Below are 23,731 nucleotides of genomic sequence, written 5' to 3' on the forward strand. Positions count from 1 at the left end.
TTCACAGCAGCCTCGGCCGTCGGTCCCCATTCCACAGCTGTTCGCATCAAAGCAGCTCTCAACGAGATGCACCTTCACTGTCACCAATGACCTTTCCCGGAAGGCAACACCTGATTCCATGCCGCAGCAGACACCGACACATTAGCCAATGTTGTCTTCATCTCGAGACCCCCACTGACATTTCCCGGTCCCGGTAACCTCTGCGCAGCAACACAGCGCTTTTCCAGCTCCACCACAGCCATGACCCGACGAGTCACTGCATTCGACCGACACGCCCATAATGTGTGACATTGACGACCGCCACGTCGTCTTCCAGCCAAGACCAGCATACTCAGGCTCCATCAATCAATGTTCACTGTTCATAACACAGCCTTCCGCAGGCTCCGACAATCAATGTCCTGTTCATAAACACAGCCTTCCGCAGGCTCCGGCAATCAATGTCCCGTTCATAAACACGGCCTTCCCCAACAGCACGATATCACCAGTCTCTTGTCGTAATTCCCATGCATACGAAACAAATCTTCCGATTATCACCATGTACCGGTACGGCAACCACGAAAATGAACAAGCTCCTGGCGTGCTCGCCAATTGTAGCGTCCCTGATACGGCATGGAAACCTAACAGGGACTTCGTCGTGTTCGTGCGCTCGGGACCTCACCTTTCCGCGATCGCACGCACCGGTAACACAAATCCGCATTGCTTAATACATATATTCATATAACGACATAAAACCGCAAAACATACACTGGCATAATACTCAACCAACTACGTTACACAACATACATAAATCACTGCACACACCCCAGTAGCCCTGTCAACCCCAGACATTTCCTACTGCCTACTCCACTTGCACTACTACTTCAACTTCAGACCCCAACATACTCGCTCACAACCAGCACCTCCAGCCACACTCCCAGCCAGACCAAGAACTTCTCCTTCTACCAGACTTCCACGTGCAACTCTCCTACCGAACATTCTAGAAACAGCTCAATGACAGCACAATGTGATTACCAGAGCGTTACAGGATAAAAATGAGGACCGTAAATTTTTTATAAGATGAGGGACATCAGTCACGAAACATAGCTTCGCGCCATCAAGATGCGGATGGTCAACCAATGACGATACTTGATTTCTAGTTGGTTAAAACGTTCGCAGTTAGTTGAACTGACAAAGGCGATCCATACTAATCGTCACCAAACCTTCCCGTTTTGATTTTGGCAGATCGCCACATTGCTTGATTGGATGGCCCCATATCACTCACGACAGCAGCGACGAACATTCCTCGTCGACCCAACTCTTTGATCAATGTTTTTGTCACTTCCCACAATTGATCGCCAGATACCGAATTTCCCGTGAAATAATAAGCTGTTAAATTCAATATGAATTTTCCCTAAGATGTGTATTCTCTATATAACAGTGGTTCTCAACCTTTTTCACCTCGCGGACCGGTGAACTTTCACAATTGAAATGAAGCCAAAAGTATGCAACCGTTTTTGAAATTATATGGTGCTAGAGAGTGACGAGATTTATAGAGTTTTGATCGCATAAAATTATCTTTATGACGGCATCCATGTGATGTTATGGTAGCTAGTCTGCTGAGTCGAGGTAAAATTGCCTTGTCGAGATAAACGTGCTACCGCAGAGAGTCTTTTACAGTTTTTCGCGCCGAAGGCCGCGGGCCTAACCGACCACGCCAACTCGAATAATATTCTTCTCTTTGACAATATCGAAAGAAGAAGCGTTACGGAGTCGAACCAAGCACCTTGTCGTGCTACCTTGCTCATTCCAAACTGCCACCAGACACATAAGCTAGTCTGGCAACTACGAATACAATGCGGCGAATACCGGCCATCCGCAAATCCGGGCCGAACAATCACTTCGTAAGCCCACCCCAAAAAACGGTTGTCTTGGGCCACCACAGGGCGATAAGCCAAACTTCCGGAGGGCTTCGCTCCCAGACCCTACAGTTAGGTGGATATTTTCACCTGTACTTGTGAGCACATTCATTCTGCTCACCGTAAATGGCGGGTATTGATCCGTTTATATTTATTTATATTCGAGGTGACCTAAGTCGCGAATGTAATTATTTTCAATTTCATGTTTCCTTTCCCATGATACATGGATGAATAAAATACTTGAAACCCAGCGTTTACGGAGCTTAATCGCGCCAATAGCGAAAATGTTGGGTCATTCATGACTGAATCGGATTTCTCACTGCCGTATTTGTGGCACACCTTTCAGAGTCCCATGTCAGCCTAAGCTTGATTATGTGTTGGTAAGTCATGGCGTGGTAATGGCCGACGCCGAATAGCTATTTCCATAAATCATGCGTATTTCTCGGAGAAGGGCACCTAATAAGCAAGACATTTAGCGACACTAAATCGCGAAAGGAAATTGAAAAATGTTGGAAAAAGTTTCAAAAGAATACTCTATTATTCATGTTCATTTGCAAAATAATTTTTGCTCTTTTTTCAAGCTCGGCCCCTCTCCAATTTGGCGGTTTGGAGTGCCCCAGTTACGGTCCTATACAAAATGAATGAACTGAAAACGAATGATCGCGCAAACTGCGCTGCTTAGCGATAAGTCAGCTCGAATCTGTTCTGTAGCCTACTTGTCGCTCGCATGTCGTCAAATGACACCTCTTGAACTTAAAGCCAAATCGAACACGTTTCCAGCCCTAATGTTACCTCACGAAGTTCTGAATCATTTTAAAATTTGATGTTTTATTCATTTTATCAATGGGCGATAGGGCTGTTCAAAAATAACTTTCATCATTTACTGATTAAATTGTCAGGTGACCATAAAAACGCTGCACACCAAATTTGGTTCAATTCTAACAATTTTAAGACTCCGCAGGTCAGTAAATGGCTGGAACCCAGAAAATAAAAGTTATTTTTGAACAGCCCTAACGGGCAAGCCTTTAACATTGCATCTTGAAATTAAGGTATAAAATTGTAATATACCTGGCGGACCGGCAGGAATGTCGTCGCGGACCGGCGGTTGAGAACCACTGCTTTATAATACGAGTATACTATCATATATATATATATATATATATAAATACTATATACCTATTACTTGCTTCCACTTTGTGGCAAGTCCCTTCAGCATGAAGCACAAAGCGTGTGATGCGAATTCTTGTCGTTCGCCTGACCTGAACTCAGGGCTGACGTACCCGACAAATGATTTTAATCCGGGGTCGAATTCCACGCTCTGGGACAGCTGCATTTCATCTAGAGCTAAAATGCAGTTCCTGTCCCAGTCATGCAGGCTGCCTAGTTTTTTGGCAATCCAATCCAAGACTATGTTCTGGATTCCAGCAGCAAACTTCAGTGATACCACCCGTTCACAGAGCGTACGATAAGAGGGAAGAGGATAGGAGGATTTTCTCATGTATTCATATCTGAAGATCATTTATACTGTTGGAGCTCAAAGACTTAAATAAATCCTGTAGTTATCTACCCGTGTTTTCCAGATGAAAACCTGATTTTCAATGCTGACATAATTGTGTCATCGCTCCATTTGCATCCAGAGGCCTGCCCTTCTCTTTTCAAAACTTGAATCTGATCCTCGTTAAGAAACCTTCCTATCACCTTCTCCACCTGTTCCATCTTATCGGAGCTTACATTCAACTACCAAAATGATCAGGAATTAGGTGCAATAACGCTATAATCACATTTGGATATCTTGCATGGTTCTCTGTATTTGAAATGTAAAAAAGGCTAATGAATTTCACAAGGATTTCGCATTACCTGCGATTTCAGCCGCGCAATTTCTTCATCTTTTTCCTGACACTGGCCTTGGAGCTGCAATTTGTAAGGAGCGATTTTATATCGAAGTGGGTGATATGAGCTGTTACTCTGTCTACACTGAAATTTATGGAGCTATCGGCAATATTTAATCTTACCAGTTCCAGCTCCTGCCTCAACAGGGTACACTCCTCACAAGAAGCCTCTTCGATGATAGTCTAAATCAGTGGTTCTTAACCTTTTTTCTTCCACCACCCCCTTTCAAAAATTATCGTGCTCCAGCGCCCCCAAACTTCATATTGTAAGAAATGTAATAAAGGCAATGAGTAAGAGGGAGGGCCGTAACAGCACTTCGTTAACCCCCCTAAAAACGATTGCCTTGTGCACCCATAGCGTGATAAACCGAACTTCTGAGGGCTTCGCCCCCACGAACCCCATATCGTGATTTTGATGGAAAGCCAAGTTTGTGTGGCCTGGTCGCCCTAGATATCAAAATTTTCCATAATGCATGAATGAATAGGTGGTAATTACATATATAAGTCGCTATAAACTTTTTATCCTCTCAGCCCACGTAATCAGATTTACCAGTAGCACTGAGTGAGCTGTGGTATAGGAAAATAAAGGGCACGTAATTAATAATTAAACGTATTCGGGCGTGCCCGCAAGTACAATTATTCGTTACCAGGGCCGTAACAGCACTTCGTCAGCCCCCCCCCAAACAAAAAACGTTGGTCCTGGGCCCCTATCGGGTGATAAACCAAACTTCCGGGGGACTTCACTCCCAGACCCCAATAGGCTGACCGCTATTTGCTGATAGCCTATTAGGTATCTACATTGGGTGTCGATTTACTGAGGCAGGTATTCTCGCAAAAAATTTCACTAATTAATGATTGAATTGGTCAATATCATTGGGAATTGCATGTAAATTGAGATCAATTTTATCCTCTCTCTGCTCACGTAAACACATTTACCGGTAGAGCTGAGTGAGGTGCAATGTTCCCTCTAAGCTGCGAACGTGCGCAGTGCTGAAACGGTCTCTGCGCACAGAAAATCTACGTTGCGCACAACAAATCCGGAGTTATTACCTTTTTTTAGTCGTTACGTACTGTTGTCCAAGGGTCAGCGCAGTGAGTTGTTAAGTGTGCGCAGACTCATCAAAACTTAAAGGGGCACTGCACTCAAAAAATGATGTGGTCTCAAATTGAAGGGCAGATCGAAAAAAAATTTTTGGCCGCAGCCGTCTTCTTCAGAACGCCACCGTAATGGAGCTGCAATTTATTGAAATTTCCAGAGTTGCACCCGGCTGCAGCAGTCGCGGCTCCGGGTAATTTCTTAACCCGTTACATGGCACAATGACTTCATCGCCGCACTTGCTCGACGCGATTACGCAGACGAACTTTAGATAGTTTTCAGTCGATGTTATGAAGGACTCATGTCTTGCACACCAAGGCGGCGCACAACGTACGGTTTTAGGTCAGGAGGATTTGTGTCTGGAGCTTGTCATGACTCTATAGTATTTGCCGGTTGAATGATACTGAGATGCCGTTACAGTTGTATATTGATGCAGATACAGCTGTCATTTTCAAGATGTATTAATGACTGCACAGTGCACAACCTTTTGGAGTAGTGGTCTTGCGGAAGAGACAGACACAGGATATTTTGCATCATTTACCCATGGCATAGCAACCATCTTGATACGGTCTAGTTTACTTGTTCAAGACACAGATGTATAGATAATCAACACGAAAATATCATTATTTCATTCTCATCAAAGTTCCAATATTGTTGTGGAAATTTTTATCGTAACATTGTTGTTCTCAGTTTCACAAACGAATCTTCTGTCTCGATCAGTTCATTCATGCAATTCCTTTGACACGTAGTTTACATAAAATTGGTTAAAAATTATTAAGGGTATGGAAGAAGATTTTGTTGATGAATTAACTTCTGATGAAGATACAGATGTAGAAGATTTCGATGATATCACGATATTTGGTGAATGGTGAGAGCCTGCCGTATCAATTTGAGCCACAATATTCAGAGGAGGAATTCGCCCGTCTTGTTGCAACTCTAGAAGCACAAACTCATGTCTCTGTAAGTATTGTACCTGTCTTTCTTGAATGCAATTTATCAATCTCATTGTATTGGTTAAAGGAATCGTCAGAAAACCAGAGTCAACTTCGGACACTTGACAACAATGAATGGTGCAGTTGCTTGAACTGTGCATCCATGACAAACCAGAACGAGCGCGTCTGCTGCAGGGAAATACAACAAATAATGGAGCTTCTGGGGAATGGAGGGTCGACTTGCATAACAGAACATGACGATTTTCTCCTACATATACATCCCTCCATTCTTGAAACGTTTTTCAAAGTGAACAGAAAAAATTGGAATAATAACAATCAACCACATGGTCCTGGCAGAAGGCTTTCTAACAAGTGGGTCCTAGAACATTTTGTGTTGTTTATTATTGGACCTATATGTATGCGACAGGGTCTTGGGACTTGTCATGGTTCCTGGATATAAACGGCAATTTCCTGCATTCTTTACCTTTTCTCGCATGCTTTTATATAAATGCCTACACTTTATAAATTGGGAGCATTATACTCTCCATCATATATATGCTGCTATTACTTATCAGCACTTTTTTTATTGCTGCAATATACTTTGATATTTTCCAATTGCAGACAATATCGCTTGGTGTCTTATCGACACACACTGGAATGGATTATTGATGGTGACGTTTTGGGTAGCAAAAACAGGATGCCCTTGCCAGCCTGCATCGTGACTGCTATAAGGAAAAAGTACCCTAGTAATGATGGACTGTATGTCGGTTTCAAATGGCCGATAGAAAACGAACTGTGATTGATAATACTGCGGCTATGCTATATAAGTCGAAATCAGTTCTGTTACTGTATTACTAGACAGTGAACTGGAACTGTTTGCATTGTATATTCCACGAATGGCTGCTGTGCCTGATACATCACTACTTTGCTTGCTCGTTATTTATTAAAATAAATAATAAAAAAGAAACATCCGAGGACTATATAGCCGACTATATAGCCAGGGTATTACAACGGGGCAGTCAGGCAGTGTGGAAGAATGAAATTGAGCTAGTAAGCTACGCAGCACTGCACCACATGCCATTCAACTCTGAGATAGGGATGTATTGTAAGTAAGTCACGTTCTAGAACGACGTTTTGAAAGTAATTCCTCTTTAGAGGGGGCTGGTTCTGGTGCAATGCTGACTGGATGCACACTTCTTGAAATGTTACTGGGAAAGTTGATGCCAGTGCGATTCTCAGTAGTTCGCCTCAAAAGCTCTCTCGCATAGTGGTTTGTCTTCTTTTCATACATGTTCTTCAAGATCCACTCTTTTGCTGACCGAGAGTAACTTTTTTTGTATCGTGCAGCACCTGCTTAAACAAATATAGAGTAAGTAACTAAGTACCTTGACTTGCAAACATTTCATCTGCACAGCAAACCTGCTCGTGTCACCGCCTGAAATCTACCAACATTCTCATTGTGGTCCAGGACAGCCAATTTGGTTCGTGCAAGCATTGTGTCATAAGTAAAATGAAGACGTTTAGGTGCAAATTTCAATATGACGTTGTGATAAACTTCCAATGATCCTTTATCTTTATCTTTGTATTCAATAATGATATATCATTTCTGAAACTAGGAATCCGTCGCCACTTGCATAAGCGCCTATGCTTTCCCTCGTTGAAAACAAGGCATATAGGTTACGGCGGTTTCTTTCACAATAAAGCAGTCATGCTTTAGACGTTTTTGTGAAGCAGCTGTTGTTTGTTCATCATGTATTTCGTACCTCAACATACCCTTAATCAATCCTAAATCATTATCTGTCAACCTACATACAATGCGCTTTCAGAATCGCCGCCAGTAGCAGACTCCTTGTTCACCTAATCAGCAAGCTGCTGCTGACGTGGTCATTGAAGCATAGCCGATTATCCAATCAAGAGCCGTGGTTTCTTGATTACTAGTCTTCTCGCCGTTCTATGGTCGGTGGCACGCCCATTCTTCGGCAGCTACTTTCAAACGCTTTGTACGAAATCTAAACGGCCTTTCTGTGAGCTTCTTTCAGGCTCAGTGTCGTTTTTTATCAATAATCTATCGAATAAGACATTACAACCGAGGATTTGTACGATTTTCCAAATTATGGACAACCCTAGGTACATAAAGAAGATGCACATGGCACAAAGTGCTGCAACATGACTTACTTCACACTTGCTAAATGCGTATCGAAGTAAATGTTGAAATACCAGAATTGTCCTACTTTCATCAATTTGTTGACTGTTTGTCGCATCCTCACTACACAGGCTTGTTTCAACATTTGAAAGAGGCTCGATAGTGCTGAGTGACGACGTAATGCTGAAGTCCTTGGTAACAAAATGATGGGTTGTTATTTAGATGTACTGTGATTAGAAAAGTAGCAGGGCTATCTCACGTCACAATCACCTTTCCTACGTTTAGCAACGGGGCTTTCAAACGGATCAGGAAGAGTTCTCCTTGGTTCTTTCAACTTTATTGGAGTCTACCGAGAAATAAGTTGTGGAACACATTAGCGTGACTTTGTAGAAAGTTGGTATACCCGTCACCACCTTGAACACAGGCGATTTTGTATTGCCGGATGGACGGCAAACTGGTGCCGTGAAGTCGGAGTCTGATGACTGAATAGAAATATGTTGAAGATATTAATACGCACAGTATGATATGGGATATCTACTTACATGACTCGATTCAGTAGCTGCACCAGCAAGAAGTTCGCGTGAGGTTCTTCTCACCGCAATCTACAATATTTGTCAAATAATAACCATCAAGTGGACAAATTGGGGTCACTGTGCAAGTGCACCAACCGCAATCTTAGACGAAGCCTTTTTTCATGCAATTCCAATGACTGCACAATAAAGACGATGCACACATATTCATGCAAGTATACCTTCTTAAATCAATTAACTCAAGTGTACTTACTTGAAGCTTCTGCGTGGAAGGTCTTTTATTGATGGCTGTACTAGATTTCGATTCAATAAAATCTGAATCCGATGACTGAATAAAAACGTTGCAAATCCCTATGGAATCATTGTCATGTGAAATTGAAAACAAGGACTTACATTGCAAGATTCTGGAGTTTTAGTGACTGGAGATTCTTCAATTGCTGTTGTTTTCGCAACCGTCTGTCAAGATAAAAGTTATACAATGCATATAGGGAACTTTAAATATAGTTACCCACCAATGCCTTAGACTTGGTGGGCTTCCCACCAATCAATTTCGAACATGTTGAGCCCATAAAATCCGAGTCAGATGACTAAACAGAGAGGACCAAAAGTCAATCCAACACGTCTTAGGGAAAAGCAAATGCAGCCATACTTGACAAGATTCCTCCAAAGATTGATCTTCCTTCAAAACTATAGTCAATTTGTGATCTGTTACGTTCTTGGTTTTATGGAACTTCTTTGTAAGATCCAACGAAGGTACAGCTTCTGTCAATAAATACAAAGGAACATTTTATAAATATACACAAGAGTTTGCTAGAGATGATTGCCACCAACCCTTCTTAAGTCGTCGACGCTTGCTAGTTCCTTTACGATGACGAATAAAATCGCTTTTCTTGAAATGCTTACTGCATACAAAAATATTTCTCTGCTGTATCTTGGTCGACGAGATTCCTATGGCACTAAACCACTGTCGTCTTAGTGCAATTTCAGAAGGAATTTTATGAAGAGTATGCGATTCGTCATTCCTTTTGACATCACACGATGTAACGGCACAACTTCTCCATGTCATTGCAGCTTGCTATAATGTCAATGTATATTCTATATACTATTACGAAGACTCTGAGTAGAGCAAGACAATACCGTTGACAAGTGCTTTTCAACCTTTTTGGGCTCCATTCAAAAACAATTTAATTCGCACCAGCCAGCTGGAATTTATCACACAAAAAGAAAATGAAAAGCTTATCACTTTTTGTATTTGTAGACCTTCCTGTAGGTACAGAGCGTCATTATTTCACATTTAGTGTATCGTATTGCTGAGTAATCAGATACTAAAATCACTGCAGTAGAAAAATCACAGATATCGCACTTCCGCTGTTCTCAAGGTCTTGGTACTTTTTCTGCGGGTATCGTGCACTTATTTCTTTCGAAGCTTAAAGGGCGAACCCATGAACAATATTCACTCGCAAGAATATCACTTTTCCACTAAATCGACGTATTATGTCAACGCTATATGAATGTGTGCCGAAATTCCAATACTTTGCATTCAAATCAACACTGGCATCGCACACTATTTTCTACAAGGTAGGGTTATCATATTTTGGATTCGGGAAAGGAGGACGTTCGCACAAGTACTAACCGTCACACAGGTTGAAAAGCACTTTATGCTGTAGCCGTTTTTCAGGGTAACAGTAATTTCTTATCCACAACACGAATATCACCAGTCAGGGTTCCCCATGAACATGACAAAATTCATGACATTCAAAATTGGTGGTTCGGGTACTGTATAGGAAAATTCATCATCCCTAACCAAAATCCAACGGTACGCAAACCTAACCTCAACACACAACTCCGCAGCTGACCCTAAAACATATATATTCATTATATTGTAATCTTACTAATCCCCAAGCCATAATTTTAAGATACTCTCAAACCCTCATCTTATGATTCTCCAACCTGAATGCGAAACCAAATATGACCGCTCTGAATTTTGAAATGTTCAGAGGGCACACCGATTGGTGATGGTAATGTTTTATACATAACATAAGAATAGGACATGATCTATTCCTGCCCTCAAGAAATAGAATACACTAGGTCCGATTAATAGAAAATCTACTGACTGAATATCGTCCGTGGAACGCCGTATCTACACCACCTTGGCGTGTAAGACATATTTGCTTCATAACATCGGCTGACAACTATCTGAAGTTCGTCCTCTGCGTGACTGCGTAATCGCGTCGAGCAAGTGCGACGATGAAGTCATTGTGCCATGTAACTATAGATAACTAACCTACGGATAGATGGGCAACACGTGATTCACGGTCGAGAGCCCAGATGCCGTCAAATTTGTTGTCGCTTCACAGCATGAAGCGGCAGGTTGTTGTCCAGATTGATGTTTGGTGCAGATAGGATATAGGTAGGCTTACCATACGTCCGTTTTAAGAGGATTTGTCCTCTTTTTTGAAAGTGTCCTCGGAGGACGCCCGATTGTCCTCTTTTTTGAGATTTTGTCCTCTTTTTTGAAAATTTAGGTCAGATTTATAGCAAATTGCGAGTGATATGCCGAAAATAAGCACAGAAGTGACGGTCCGGCGGATATTTCGGTGTGAAAAACGGTGAATTTAGCTCTGAGCGAAAAGCTGACCTTTTTTTTTTTTTAGTCATCCACCTGGCAATGTGGAGAGAAAAACGGTATTCTGAGCTCTGAGCAGAAGTGATGGCCTTTTTTTTTTTTTTTAGTCAACCGATCACAAAGTGGGTATAATGCACCGGTTGTTGAGAGTTCTACTCCGGTTTTGCATCCTGCAAATTTCTGAAAAAGTGTCCTCTTTTTACATTTTCAATATATGGTAAGCCTAGGATATAGGGAAATCACAACAGGTTATGTAGTGATACAGTACATAGCCACTGGCGCGGCTATCATTACATTAATATCAGGGGGATATTTCATGAGCAAAAGAAGTCATGATATTCACTCTATTATTAATTGGTTTCAATATTGACTTCGGCTGAGGTTTCCTTGAACTATTTTGGTTTGTATAATCATAGAGGTTTTGATATGTATTGATTAATAGCCTAAAGAGAAGACGTTTTCATGATTCAGGCATAATTAAGATGGAGGAATTTGATTTCGAATTACTGACTGAGGATATCATCCATGAGTTACTGTATGTAGATATGGATGACAAATCTATTGACAGCAGCAGTACTCCGAAGTGTTCAAAAGGAAGCAGAACTTGTGGCGGTGTTACACCGGGACATGTGTCAGATGCAGGCAAGCCACATTGTGATATAACACCAGGGCAAATTATGGAGGCTCTCGATGAGAAAGTTGTTTTAACACCATTCGGGCAGGATAAAGTAAAGCAGTTCATATCGGATTATGTTACCGCCACAAATTCTGGATCGATTATCACTCTGTACCCAACAGAGTGCCTCCAGGCAGATAAATACTTTGACAGGTTAACGTCAGACCATCGGCCAGCACGACTGTTGCTTGAGGTTATGCGTAAAATTGCAGAAATTGGTGATACGAGAAAAGAAGATAAATTGATTGGAGGAGAAATTGGACAATTTGAAAATGAGACACTTGAGTATATAGCTGGCTACACCCTGAAAAAGGCTCATGCGAGATTCCCACTAAGCATTGTCGAACAGTTGTGCAGTAAGATGCCACAAGGGTCCCTTATCCGCTTAATGGAACGAAAAGCGAACTCCCTACTTTATCCTTCTGAGGATTACGTGTACTTCGTACAGTATGTGTATTTAAAGTTTGCTAGGGAAGCGAGCAGAACTGCAAATAAAATAGATTTCCGGGCAGTGACGGATGAAGTTCTTCATGGTGAATATTTCAGGTCAACCGTTCAGACAGTTTCTGACATGTGTGTTGATGCTGCTGATGAGTCAAATGTTGAGGAACTTTTCATTTACGTCACAAAGCTAATGGTACGACTGTTTTCTCATAGCTTTGCTAAGAAGTTGTTTGAGAGGATGGATCAACGAGTCACAACTGGAGCTATTTCACTTCGAAGTCAGCTATCATAAAATTAGCCAGTTTTTGTGCCACAAAATCATGAGAGTCAAGTTTTCAGCCAGGAAATCCCACAGATATCTAACACCTCGGAAACAAGTTGAATCAAGGCCGGAAAGCAGTGTACAAAAATACATTTTCGTAGCATATCCCTGATGTCATAGTCTCCTTGCTTTGCATGTTGATACTGCCTAGCCATGCAAAGATTCCTCCTATGTAAAAAAGAGGTAAACCAACACTACGGCTGAAACCTTGACGTTGGTGTGTTGGCTATTGTCCAATATCAGCTGGCAGTCCCTTCGTACTGGTGACAACATATCAAACTGACATTTCCATCCTCAGTCTTTTCAATATTTATTGTTTTCAATATTCAATATATTATTCACTCCTTGGATGACTTTTGCTTGGGTTGTGTAGATGCATCATAAGGCTTTGCAGATCTTTTGATTATTTTCGATTGGGTGACATGATGGATGTCATACGCCAGTTGTGAAATGTCCGGATTTGTCCGTCTTCTACCCATTTGCCTCTGCAATCATAATCCCTGTCATTGCTCTGACACCAAATAATGTTAAGGATCTTACCAAATTTCCAAAAAATGCCTCTAGCACATCCTGTGTGAACGTGCCAAGGGCCAACTTTGGCATTTCTTTAAGGAGACGATCGCACAGACCCACCATATTGCGAGACGTGAAAATTAGGCCTTCCATCGTGGGTTTTGCCATTATTCGTTTTGGCTCACCACGACTTTCAGCATATTTCTAAAAAATTACATGATAACCCGAAAATACCTTGAATAATAACTATGAGGAACTGACCTTCCAACTCAATAATCGATCCGCAAATTCACTCAGCCATGCAATTCTTTCATCGTCCAGGCTGCATATCGGAAAACTAATGCGGCATGTGACGATATTGAACCATCTGTTTTAGGTCATAAAATCAAGCCCCTTGTTATATAAGTGAAAATTCGTTACTCGTACCTTTCCATCATCAGAACAAAATCAGATGTACCTGTTGCTCCCATCCCTTTCAAACAATTTCCAACTTTGTGACTCAATACACCCGTAGCCAAACTGACATTCATCTGGCATGAAAAATGGTCACATCTCAGCCCAGTGAATTCTTGCAAGCGCATTATCTAGACCAGTGCTTCTCAACCTTTTTAAATTCGCCTCCCACTTTCCATCCAAATTTCATTGCGTGGCCCACCAGACACCCTTTCGCGAAAACGTTTAATATTTTGACATTTTTCGACTTGCGTGGTAGAAAACAGATCTACAAATTGGGATACATCATCGTTTCTTAAAATGTCTTCGTGACCCAAGTGGGCCACAGCTCACCGGTTGAAAAGCACTGATCTAGACCAGGGGTGTCTAACATATTTTTTGCCTACTTTAGATCTTGGATTTAAATTAACATGGGCCAATGTCAATCCGGACTGGTAAAGTGCCAGGCTGCGCGACTCCATGTCAAACAGTTTTTGGATATCCGTCCATAATATATCTTGCCCTTTCCCATTCATGTTCATGTATCGAGTTCCCTCTGCTTTCGATGAATAGAGAGAGTTCCGTGTGGTCTGTTGGGATGTAAGAATATATCGGGTATGGTAGTGCTCACCGTACTACAATAATATGATCTAAAATTATGAGGTAAAGCTACCTTGAGGAGATGCTGAGGATCGGAGCATAGAAAAATTGGCCTTTCAGGAGCGTACGGATTTGGAGCAGTAAAAAGTCCATCTAATGGAATCTTCCTTGTCCCAGCAATCACCTTGAAAAAGCTCCTGTTGACTGATAGCCCATCAGCGACAAGGGCATGGATGTTGAGCCCTCTCGATTCACATTCATCCAGCATCTCCCAGAATAAGAATGCCAATTCGTCAGGTGTCAAGTGGTGTGTTGGATACCATGCCAATGGTAATGATATCTCCTTTTTGACACTTCGGACATAGAAAACTGAATATTTTTTATTAAGGATTGATTTTTTGAAATGCTCGACTGTTACATCATAACCATACCTAATATGTGACTTGCAATCACACTTCTGCTTGTGATTGGTGACTCAACAAATCCCACCAGTTTTCCATCCTTTATGACTAAATTTTCACGGACTAGTCACAGAAACATAATACAGTGAAAAGTTGAGGCGATGTTCATGAACCATTGCACTAACTTTTCATTTCATCAATGGTAATATAGCATGGTAGTTTCTTGTAAGTAGACATCACCCGATCGATTTCAGTAACTGCTGCTTTGTTGATGCCACAGGAGGGAGTGATATAGTTTCTTTGATATATTACGGCATGGTTTTTAAAGCATTTTCGAATTCATAGTATGCTTACCTATAATTTCGGATTGTCTTGACTGACGGTAAGATCAAGACATTGGTCTCTCTGATGAATTTATAGGCCACAGGAGACCTAGAAAATAATTCAACGGCCCATTGAATGACGTCTGGATGGTAACGTCGCGCAAATTTGTTCATTGAGCTGCATGCTTGTTGGCATGAATTGAATAACTTCTGCCACTCCACAATTTTTGCTTCTTGCTGACTTGATTCCTGTAAAACAAGTTGTTCACTACAATACAGCAATTATATCTTTAATGGAACTACCTCTGTGTTGTCAACCAAGACATCAACTTCGATGGCATCACTACATCTCAATTGAAAGTTTGCACATGCTCGACATGCACTCTTAGTTTGCCAACCTTTCCCTGAAGTACTAAACATCATACACCGCAATCATATTATGTAAATGGAGAGTTCTACCCAAAATGGAGCACCCAGGAGACCTTGATACGCTGCTAGTAACTACTTGAGCTCCATTCCATTTGACAAAAGGATGATGTACTGCTCCGCCAATGTCGCCTTGCAAGCCACAGCATATTGATAATTCTTCCAGTTCACCTTCAAGTCAATTACAAAATAACAATAATATTATATATAAAATCAAGCATTTGTCTGATTGAACTTGCATAACCACTCCAGTATCCCTGTATGCATTATCTGTGATACTCCAAGATTTTTGAAATCCAGCTGCCAACCATAGCATGCAACACTTTCAATTCTAACTTCATTGTTGATTACAATTCTGTGCAAAATCAGTATGATTATCAAGACAAACTCAACTAATTGTTAACAAAATATAACCTTAGTTTTGGTACCAAGCTTTCTTCTACATTCTCTCTTTTCTCCACTATCAAATCTGCACCGTGATCAGTAAATATCCAAGCCTCTAAAAATAATCCTGAACTGCATACTGCGAATAGTGCTTAGCATGAGTTGAAGACTTATTTACAGAATAACTGTTACCTTGAACATTTTTAGGAAGGTCATTAATAGCTTCTCGAAGTGCTCTGAGTGAAGAGTGAACTTGTCTGCGAGGTGATAGATGCCTGCGGTTTGTGGGAGGTTTCCTGACTGAAGGCTTTGCACTATGGGATTTTTGTGGCAAATTCAAGGTTGGCAAGGCTCCACAACGAAGAGATCGTTTTCCACCAGCAGATATGATTATGGCGTCCTTTTCAAAATGGTGATCACAGATGGCTGCACTGAAATATGAAACAGTATTACTCTCGCATGATTTTCACAATAATTCAAGCAGAATAATAAATATCCAGAACTGATCGGACTGAACAAGATATTGTAGCATTGACCTACTGGAAACTGAAAATAAAAACAACTTGCAGCAGTGGAAGCGAAATATAAAATATGGTAACATAGAGGATAACATGTCGGCTACTTCCAATTATAAAGGTAGAGATAGTAATTATTGAGACACAGCTGATACTACCAAGAAACAAGTCGAACTTACGTTTCTTTATGCAGTAGATGTTGGATATTATCACCTTTGGACGGATCTCGCCAATGCAATATGAATTGGGTTAAAGCACGTCTGTGCCTCCGCTCTTCATCAGACGTTGCCAAGTCTGGCCTATATATTGTGAAGATAGAGCGTTTTTCCTTAGATTTACGCTGCCAGTGACATCCTGGTATTGCGCAGGTGTTTGCCATACTAAGCGTTCAAGACTCAATAATTAACAAAATGCTTATTATACCAATCTGAAATTAGTCAAGTTCTCCAGGTCAAATCCAAAATAACTGAATAGTGCATCAAGTCACAAATTGAAGAGTGGTGCAAAATCTATCCAAATACTGGTATGGTTGCTGCATCACAGCACAGTGCGCAGAAGCTTGCTGACTGACAGCTGACTACGAAGTGAAATTGATCCTGTTGTCAGCCTGGGGGGCACTCTGTTGAGTACAGGCACCTTGAAAAAATCTTCTTTTACTACTTGATTCAGATTCGAGAATCATTGTACCCAGCCCTATGCACACATGATATCCTCAGTCAGTAATTCGAAATATAATTATACCATATTAATTATGCCTGGATTATGAAAACATATTCTCTTTATTTAGCAATACATACTAAAACCTATCTCTGATTATTAGGGCGTTTTATTGACCACATTATGTTAAAATTGTAGCCAACTTCTTATCTTCATTTCTGGTAGGATCTAGCCGTCCTAACCAAGTAGTTCAGCATCAAAAAACGTTTTTGGCTACGATTTTGACAAAATTTTGACATGTCAAAAAATGGCCGCTCTAATGATTATACAAACCAAAATAGTTAAAGGAAACCTCAGCCGAAGTCAATAATGAAACCAATTAATAGTAGAGTGAATATCATGACTTCTTTTGCTCATGAAATATCCCCCTGATATTAATGTAATGATAGCCGCGCCAGTGGCTATGTACTGTATCACTACATAACCTGTTGTGATTGCCCTATATCCTATCTGCACCAAACATACTTGCATTTTTAACAGTCAATCTGGCCAACATGCTATGAAGCGACAACAAATCTGACGGCATCTGGGCTCTCGACCGTGAATCACGTGTTGCCCATCTATCCGTAGGTTAGTTATCTATAATGTAACGGGTTAAGAAATTACCCGGAGCCGCGACAGCTGCAGCCGGGTGCAACTCTGGAAATTTCAATAAATTGCAGCTCCATTACGGTGGCGTTCTGAAGAAAACGGCTGCGGCCAAAAATTTTTTTTCGATCTGCCCTTCAATTTGAGACCACATCATTTTTTGAGTGCAGTGCCCCTTTAAAGCGAACATTGTGAGGTTTCTTGGAAACTGTAGGGCCCGTTACTAATAATTAAACATATTCGGGCGGGCGAACCCGTTGGTATGACTTCGTTGCATGATGTTATTTCGTGACCCCGTGTCTGCAATATCAAAAAATATAGAATCGCTCAACGGGGATATCGCCTAACAGGAATATCCCTGTCGCCAAATCGTACTAAACTAAAATACGCACACGATTTCAAATTGGTATTTCTTCACTGACATATAATTTTTCCCTGCCATATGGAATTCGTCTTTTGGGGTTCAGATTGCCAACACAGGAACATTCGGTGTCAGTCATTTAGGCGCCCATGGACAATTGAACCTATATGTATTTTGAAGGCTATATGTGACGAAGTTTTCGGTGTTAATTTGCTCTGAATACTCATTAGGGATATGTCCTATCACCACATCATCTACTGCGAAGCCATTTTTCTCCAGCGCCCCCAATACCGCCCCCCTGAGCCAAGCGCCCCCCCATATCGCCCCCTGAGCGTTTCCGCCCCCTTCAAGATCACCAGCGCCCCCTGGGGGGCGCTGTGGGCAAGGTTAAGAACCACTGGTCTAAATGAAGAGATTATTTGTGCAGACGAATGTTGGTTATCGCCAAAACATGTGAAGAAGCAATGTTGGTCTACCAGTGATTCTCCTGTGATTTGCTCTTCACCAGACATATCGACGCAATCATTGCAATCCATTTCTGTGACTATAGAATGTAAACGTGGAATGGCAGCGACCGATTTTGCAGCTTCGTTCCGCTTCGCTGAAGCTTTACTCAGACTTATTTTACGGCAGCTACTGTAGAATTACTGGCAATCCAAAAGTTGTCTTCCAGAGCTCAGAATTTACTGAATCCGGTCTTGATCGAAAGCTACTGTCGCACTGATTTCGAAAATATCAATCAAAATATGGTGAAGCACCGTACTGAGATGAAAAACCACCCTCAACATCTAAAAGCTGCATTGTTCAGAACAATCGGATAACCGCAAAACAATGACCATAACAATGACCCATTGCGGCTCTTCGATTGTTCGGACAATGCCGATAATTCAGACTTGGAGGGCGAATTCTAATCGGTTCAGTACCTGATCATATTTTTATTTACATTTTCGGAATCAGTGCGATAGTAGCTTTCGATCAAGACCAGATTCAGTAAATTCTGAGCTCTGGAAGACAACTTTTGGATTGCCAGAAATCCTACAGTAGCTGCCATAAAATAAGTCTGAGTAAAGCTTCAGCGAAGCGGAACGAAGCTGCAAAATCGGTCGCTGCCATTCCATGTTTACATTCTATACTGTGACAATTGAATTTTATAGGCCAGCGAAATTTTCATCTAATTACTCAATATAATCTCGTACCTTCAGCTGACATTGACCTTTTAAGAATAAGCCCAGCGATATACAGCAGGCCCGCAATATAGTCTAGTGACAATAATATTGACCTACGAACTTCAAAATTCTTTCGCGCTTCGCGCGGCTAGTGGCCCGCGCCATAATTCGTCATTCGAATGTGGCCCTTTGGCTGAAAAGGTTGGCCACCCCTGTGTTATGAGAACAGACCTGGCGAATACCTAAATCCCGAAAAAAATCGTCTAACATTACAAGAAAATGCCATCCCACAAGCTTTACAGCTGATATTATTTACCTTGGCGACGCTCGCCGTCCCTAATCACTCAAGCGCAGCCAGCCTAAACGGAGAACAATGGGTCGTCACTCCATCCTACATCCTCTATAATGGTACTACGTTGCCACACTTAAGACACCCAATAGTTACCCTAGACAAGATCTCCTTATGTTCGGTATGCTCCTTATCGCCAAAATGAAAGGCACCCTTTCAGAATTTTGGAGTATTGCGACATTTGCGAGTTGCGCCTGATCCGCGGTCCGCTGTTTACATTGTGGTCTTTGTAGTAGTCCGCTCGGTCCGCAGTTCCGCTCAGTCCGCCGTTTAGTATTGCAAGTTTCGCCGGTTCCGCGGTTCGCTCGTTCCGCCGTTTAGTATCGAGCTATTTTGTTATGGTCTGCTCGGTCCGCCGTTTAGTGTAGCAAGTTCCGCCAGTTCAGCGGCCCGCTTGTTCCGCCGTTTAGTATTGAACTATTTTCTTATGGTCCGCTCCGTCCGCAGTTCCGCTCGGTCCGCCGTTTAGTATTACATGTTCCGTTGTTCCGCGGTCCGCCGTTTAGAGTTGCCCGTTTGAGACCTCTGCACTAGGTAATAGAAATCCCAAATCCGCTCATCTCTGGAATTTATCTATCGAATGTAAAAACCACTTAGCTATATAATAACAATATTATAATATTATATAATATAATATGTAAACATGGAATGGCAACGACCGACTTTGATGTTTCGTTCCGCTTCGCTGAGGCATGATTCAGAATTGTTTTACGGCAGCGACTGTGGGATTTCTGGCAATCCAAATGTTATCATTCAGAGCGCAGAATTTACTGAATCTCACCTTGACCGAAAGCTATTGTCGAATCGAGGCCGAAAATTTCACATTCGATAATGCAGCATTGTAATTTACGCCTTGTTTACGGTCCGCCGTTTAGTGTTGGCCGCGTGATGTGATTACAATAGCAACAATATCGTGAATATTATAGAAAATTGTCAGTCAGTAGCTCAGAGCTTAGTTCAGTACCACTCACGAGGAGGGTTGCTGTGATTATTTCGCAATAAGGTCAGTCCCTACGCTCAATATGAGGTCAGTCCACGGTTGAGGGTTTATGGCATTAGGAGGAAGGGTTGGGGACTAGGGTCCTGTCCGGGGGTCGCACACCACTACGCTATCCCCCCTTATGACAGTAACCCATAATCTAATGACCCGAGCCTCAATCCTAAGGACCCTCACCCCCAAATCTAATTACACTAACCCATAATCTAATGACCCGAGCCTCAACCTAAGGACCCTCCTCACCCCCAAATCAAATTACACTAACTCGTAACCGTGGACTGAAAGTCTTGTGAACGTAGCCTATAGCAGCTCAACTGACCTTATTGGGAACGTAATCGCACCAACCCTGTAGAATAAGCTGCACGCGACAAGGGTTGATTGCATGGAAGAATTGAGTTATTGAACAGAAAATTGCGTGTGATATTGCCACTAATTCCACTCTAGCACCCACCCACTGACCCACTTTTGCCTACACTACAAAAAAAAATAAGACATTTTTTATCTTATTATCTTAAAGTGACTTTTTATGAAAAAATGTCTTAAAGACCAATTAGTCTTACCAAGTACTTCATGTGTCAAAAGTAAGCCAGAAATTGATCGAAAATAGTAACAGTGCCTTGGGGGCATCCTTTTCAATGTTAGGGGTCTGAGCGGAGGAGGGGAAGGATGAGAGAGACCAGAAATTGCAGGGTTGAGTTGATCCTGGACTAAGTTTACAAGATATTCACTAGATATAGTTATCAAGGTACATGCCACTTACTACTCACATTTACTATTCAGATCAATATATATATGGTTGTCTGAGTCGAAAATAGCATTTATGGTGAGTGGGTAAAATGAGACCAAATCATCCTCATTTCTTAAATTTGAGACCAAATTTGTCTAATTTTTTTTTGTAGTGTAGAACAGGGTGTCCAAGTCCAACCTTTTTTACCAAAGGGCAATATTCGGTTAACGAATGATTACAAGGGCCACTTGATTATTGATGAACTTTTTGCTGTTTTTCCACATACGATGGAGCCAAGTTGCTAAAATAAATGATATGAGAAATCAGTGTCCATCAATTTATCGGTTGCGCAAAAATCTACCTGTAAGCTAATTTCTTTCTCCGCTCAAGGGTTCCATACTCCAGTAGATGGTTTTAGTGTGACATTTTCAAGTCCAGTGTGTTAGGTACTATAACCAATAAGTGTCGCGCGTAGAAAGTTGTTATGACGATTGCCAGAGAACCCGGACCTTGGAGAACCCGGCCTTACAAACTCGGCCCTCGGAGAACTCGGCCCTCGGAGAACCCGGACCTCGGAGAACCCGGCCCTCGGGAAATTTTGTATATCAAGCACGCGTGGTCTACTTCACTACAAAAAAAATTAGACAAATTGGTCTCAAAATTAGACAAATTTGGTCTCAAATTTAAGAAATGAGGATGATTTGGTCTCATTTTACCACCCACTCACCATAAATGCTATTTTCGACTCAGACAACCATATATATATTGATATGAATAGTACATGTGAGTAGTAAGTGGCATGTACCTTGATAACTATATCTAGTGAATACCTTGTAAACTTAGTACAGGATCATCTCAACACTGCAATTTCTGGTCTCTCTCATCCTTCCCCTCCTCCGCTCAGACCCCTAACACTGAAAAGGATGCCCCCGAGGCACTGCTACTATTTTCGATCAATTTCTGGCTTACTTTTGAGACATAAAGTACTTGGTAAGACTAATTGGTCTTTAAGACTTTTTTTTGTAAAAAATCGATTTGAGACATTGAGACCAAATTTGTCTTATTTTTTTTTGTAGTGTATGTACGGGAATTCGAAACAAGCTATGAAGTTAATCGGTCACACTCTAGCCTCGGCCTACAAAGGAAGCGGCATGCACACACAAATAAAATAAATTACATATATCCACAGTGTCCCCTTTCTAACCTACATGAATAATGCCAAATACCTCCGTTGATGTTCTACTAGATTCGACTCGACTCGATCATTTCCTCGAAGATTCCGATCCGTTAGCTCGAAGCTAAAACCCGTCCACGAACTCCGGACCGTCAAAAATCCAGTTTCTATATGCGCAAATGAATTTATTGAATTCACGGGACTGTGATGGAAATATGCATATTGAAACTGATATTATACGAGAAAAACAAATTGTTTTTAACATAAATACCCGCTTGAACCTTTCTCTATAGGAAATGATCATGAATTCTAGGAAAAAGGTAATGCAGAGGCGTCCAGGTCCGCTAATCTAATTGACGAACCTACGGGGCTCGTTCACTTTCGGACCAAAAATCAATTTTCTCCATAAGGACGTAGTAGAATTGGTCCTCAAGTGAACGAGCCCCGTCCCGGTCCGTATTGGGGCGCGTGTAGTCGCGTTTGTCGCGGGCGGACAGGGGTATCGGCGGTTGTTTTTGTTGTATTTCTGCGTATTCGGGTCGGATTCCGTCGCATATTTTGTTTGTGATTTTTTGCCGAGAACATATTAAAAAATTAATAAAAATGTTCGTGGTATCAGAGGATTTACTCAGATATCTACACCATCGAATGTTTACATTCGATATAGAAGCACTGTTGGAGCTCAAAAACTACCCATGCTTTCCAAATGAAAACCTGATTTTCAGTGCTGACATAAATGTATCACCGGCCCATCTGCATCCAGAGGCCTGCCCTTCTCTTTTCAAAGCCTGAATCTGATCCTTGTTGAAAAAACCTTCCTATCCTTCTCCATCTGTTCCTTGTTATCCGAGCTTACATCCAAGTTCCAAAACGATCATAAATTGTGCAATTCCGCTATTAATCACATTTGGGTATCTTGTTTGGTTTTCATTGTGTATTTGTATCGTCAAAATGCTACAATTAATTTCACAATGATTTCGCATTACCAGCGATTTCAACAGCGCAATTTCTTCGTCTTTCTCCCTGAATTTCTTTGCACTGTATTCCGTGGCACACAAGACCTAAACAGGTGATAAGGGCGGCGACTCTATAAACTTTTAATCATAATAATAACGCGCAATTTCTTCATCTTTCTCCTGACACCGGCCTTGTAGCTGCAAATTGTAAGATGGGTGACTTTATATCGTATTGGGTGGTCTATGCTGTTACAGTATGTATGCGGCAAGTTTCTATTGGCCATATTGAATCTTACTAGCTCCATCTCCTGCTTCAACAGGATACAATTCTCACAAGAAGCCTTTAGGTTGAGATTCTAAATATATCGCCATATGTAGGCCTACAATTCGTTGATGCAGCCCAGAAATGCATTTTGCTGTGGTAGTCCGGGGTGATCTGAAATAAAAACGACCAGCAGACAACGAAAATACATAAATTCACCTTGGTTTCTATGTCCAATATACCAGTTGCGGGCGTAATCCCATAAATATCACTGCCAATATGAACGA

The 23,731-nt window shown here is 41.5% G+C and overlaps 2 protein-coding genes and 2 long non-coding RNA genes across 4 annotated transcripts in view; 2 read left to right on the forward strand and 2 right to left on the reverse strand.

Moving 5' to 3' along the window:
- The window catches only part of LOC145436101 (actin-related protein 10-like), a 126,603-nt gene that overhangs the window by 35,739 nt on the left and 67,133 nt on the right, over positions 1 to 23,731 (forward strand). The window lies entirely within an intron of this gene.
- On the forward strand, positions 5,094 to 6,748 carry LOC145448812 (uncharacterized). Its single transcript, XM_080327264.1, has 3 exons — positions 5,094 to 5,840; positions 5,901 to 6,184; positions 6,434 to 6,748. Exons 1-3 carry the CDS (start codon positions 5,724 to 5,726, stop codon positions 6,609 to 6,611), a joined length of 579 nt encoding a protein of 192 aa, XP_080183390.1. The 5' UTR covers positions 5,094 to 5,723; the 3' UTR covers positions 6,612 to 6,748.
- LOC145448821 (uncharacterized) lies at positions 6,904 to 7,932 on the reverse strand. The gene is made up of 2 exons (XR_013918033.1): positions 7,232 to 7,932; positions 6,904 to 7,162 (listed from the first exon to the last, which is right to left on the reverse strand). It is a non-coding gene; the product is annotated as an uncharacterized LOC145448821 (long non-coding RNA).
- The window catches only part of LOC145448840 (uncharacterized), a 21,883-nt gene continuing 19,803 nt past the window's right edge, over positions 21,652 to 23,731 (reverse strand). Inside the window, exon 6 of the long non-coding RNA XR_013918034.1 lies at positions 21,652 to 22,012. This is a non-coding gene — a long non-coding RNA (uncharacterized LOC145448840). The remainder of the gene's footprint in view (positions 22,013 to 23,731) is intronic.

Source organism: Botryllus schlosseri, chromosome 1, assembly GCF_051294905.1.
Source record: "Botryllus schlosseri isolate E-star chromosome 1, Bs_hap1, whole genome shotgun sequence".
Taxonomy (NCBI): domain Eukaryota; kingdom Metazoa; phylum Chordata; class Ascidiacea; order Stolidobranchia; family Styelidae; genus Botryllus; species Botryllus schlosseri.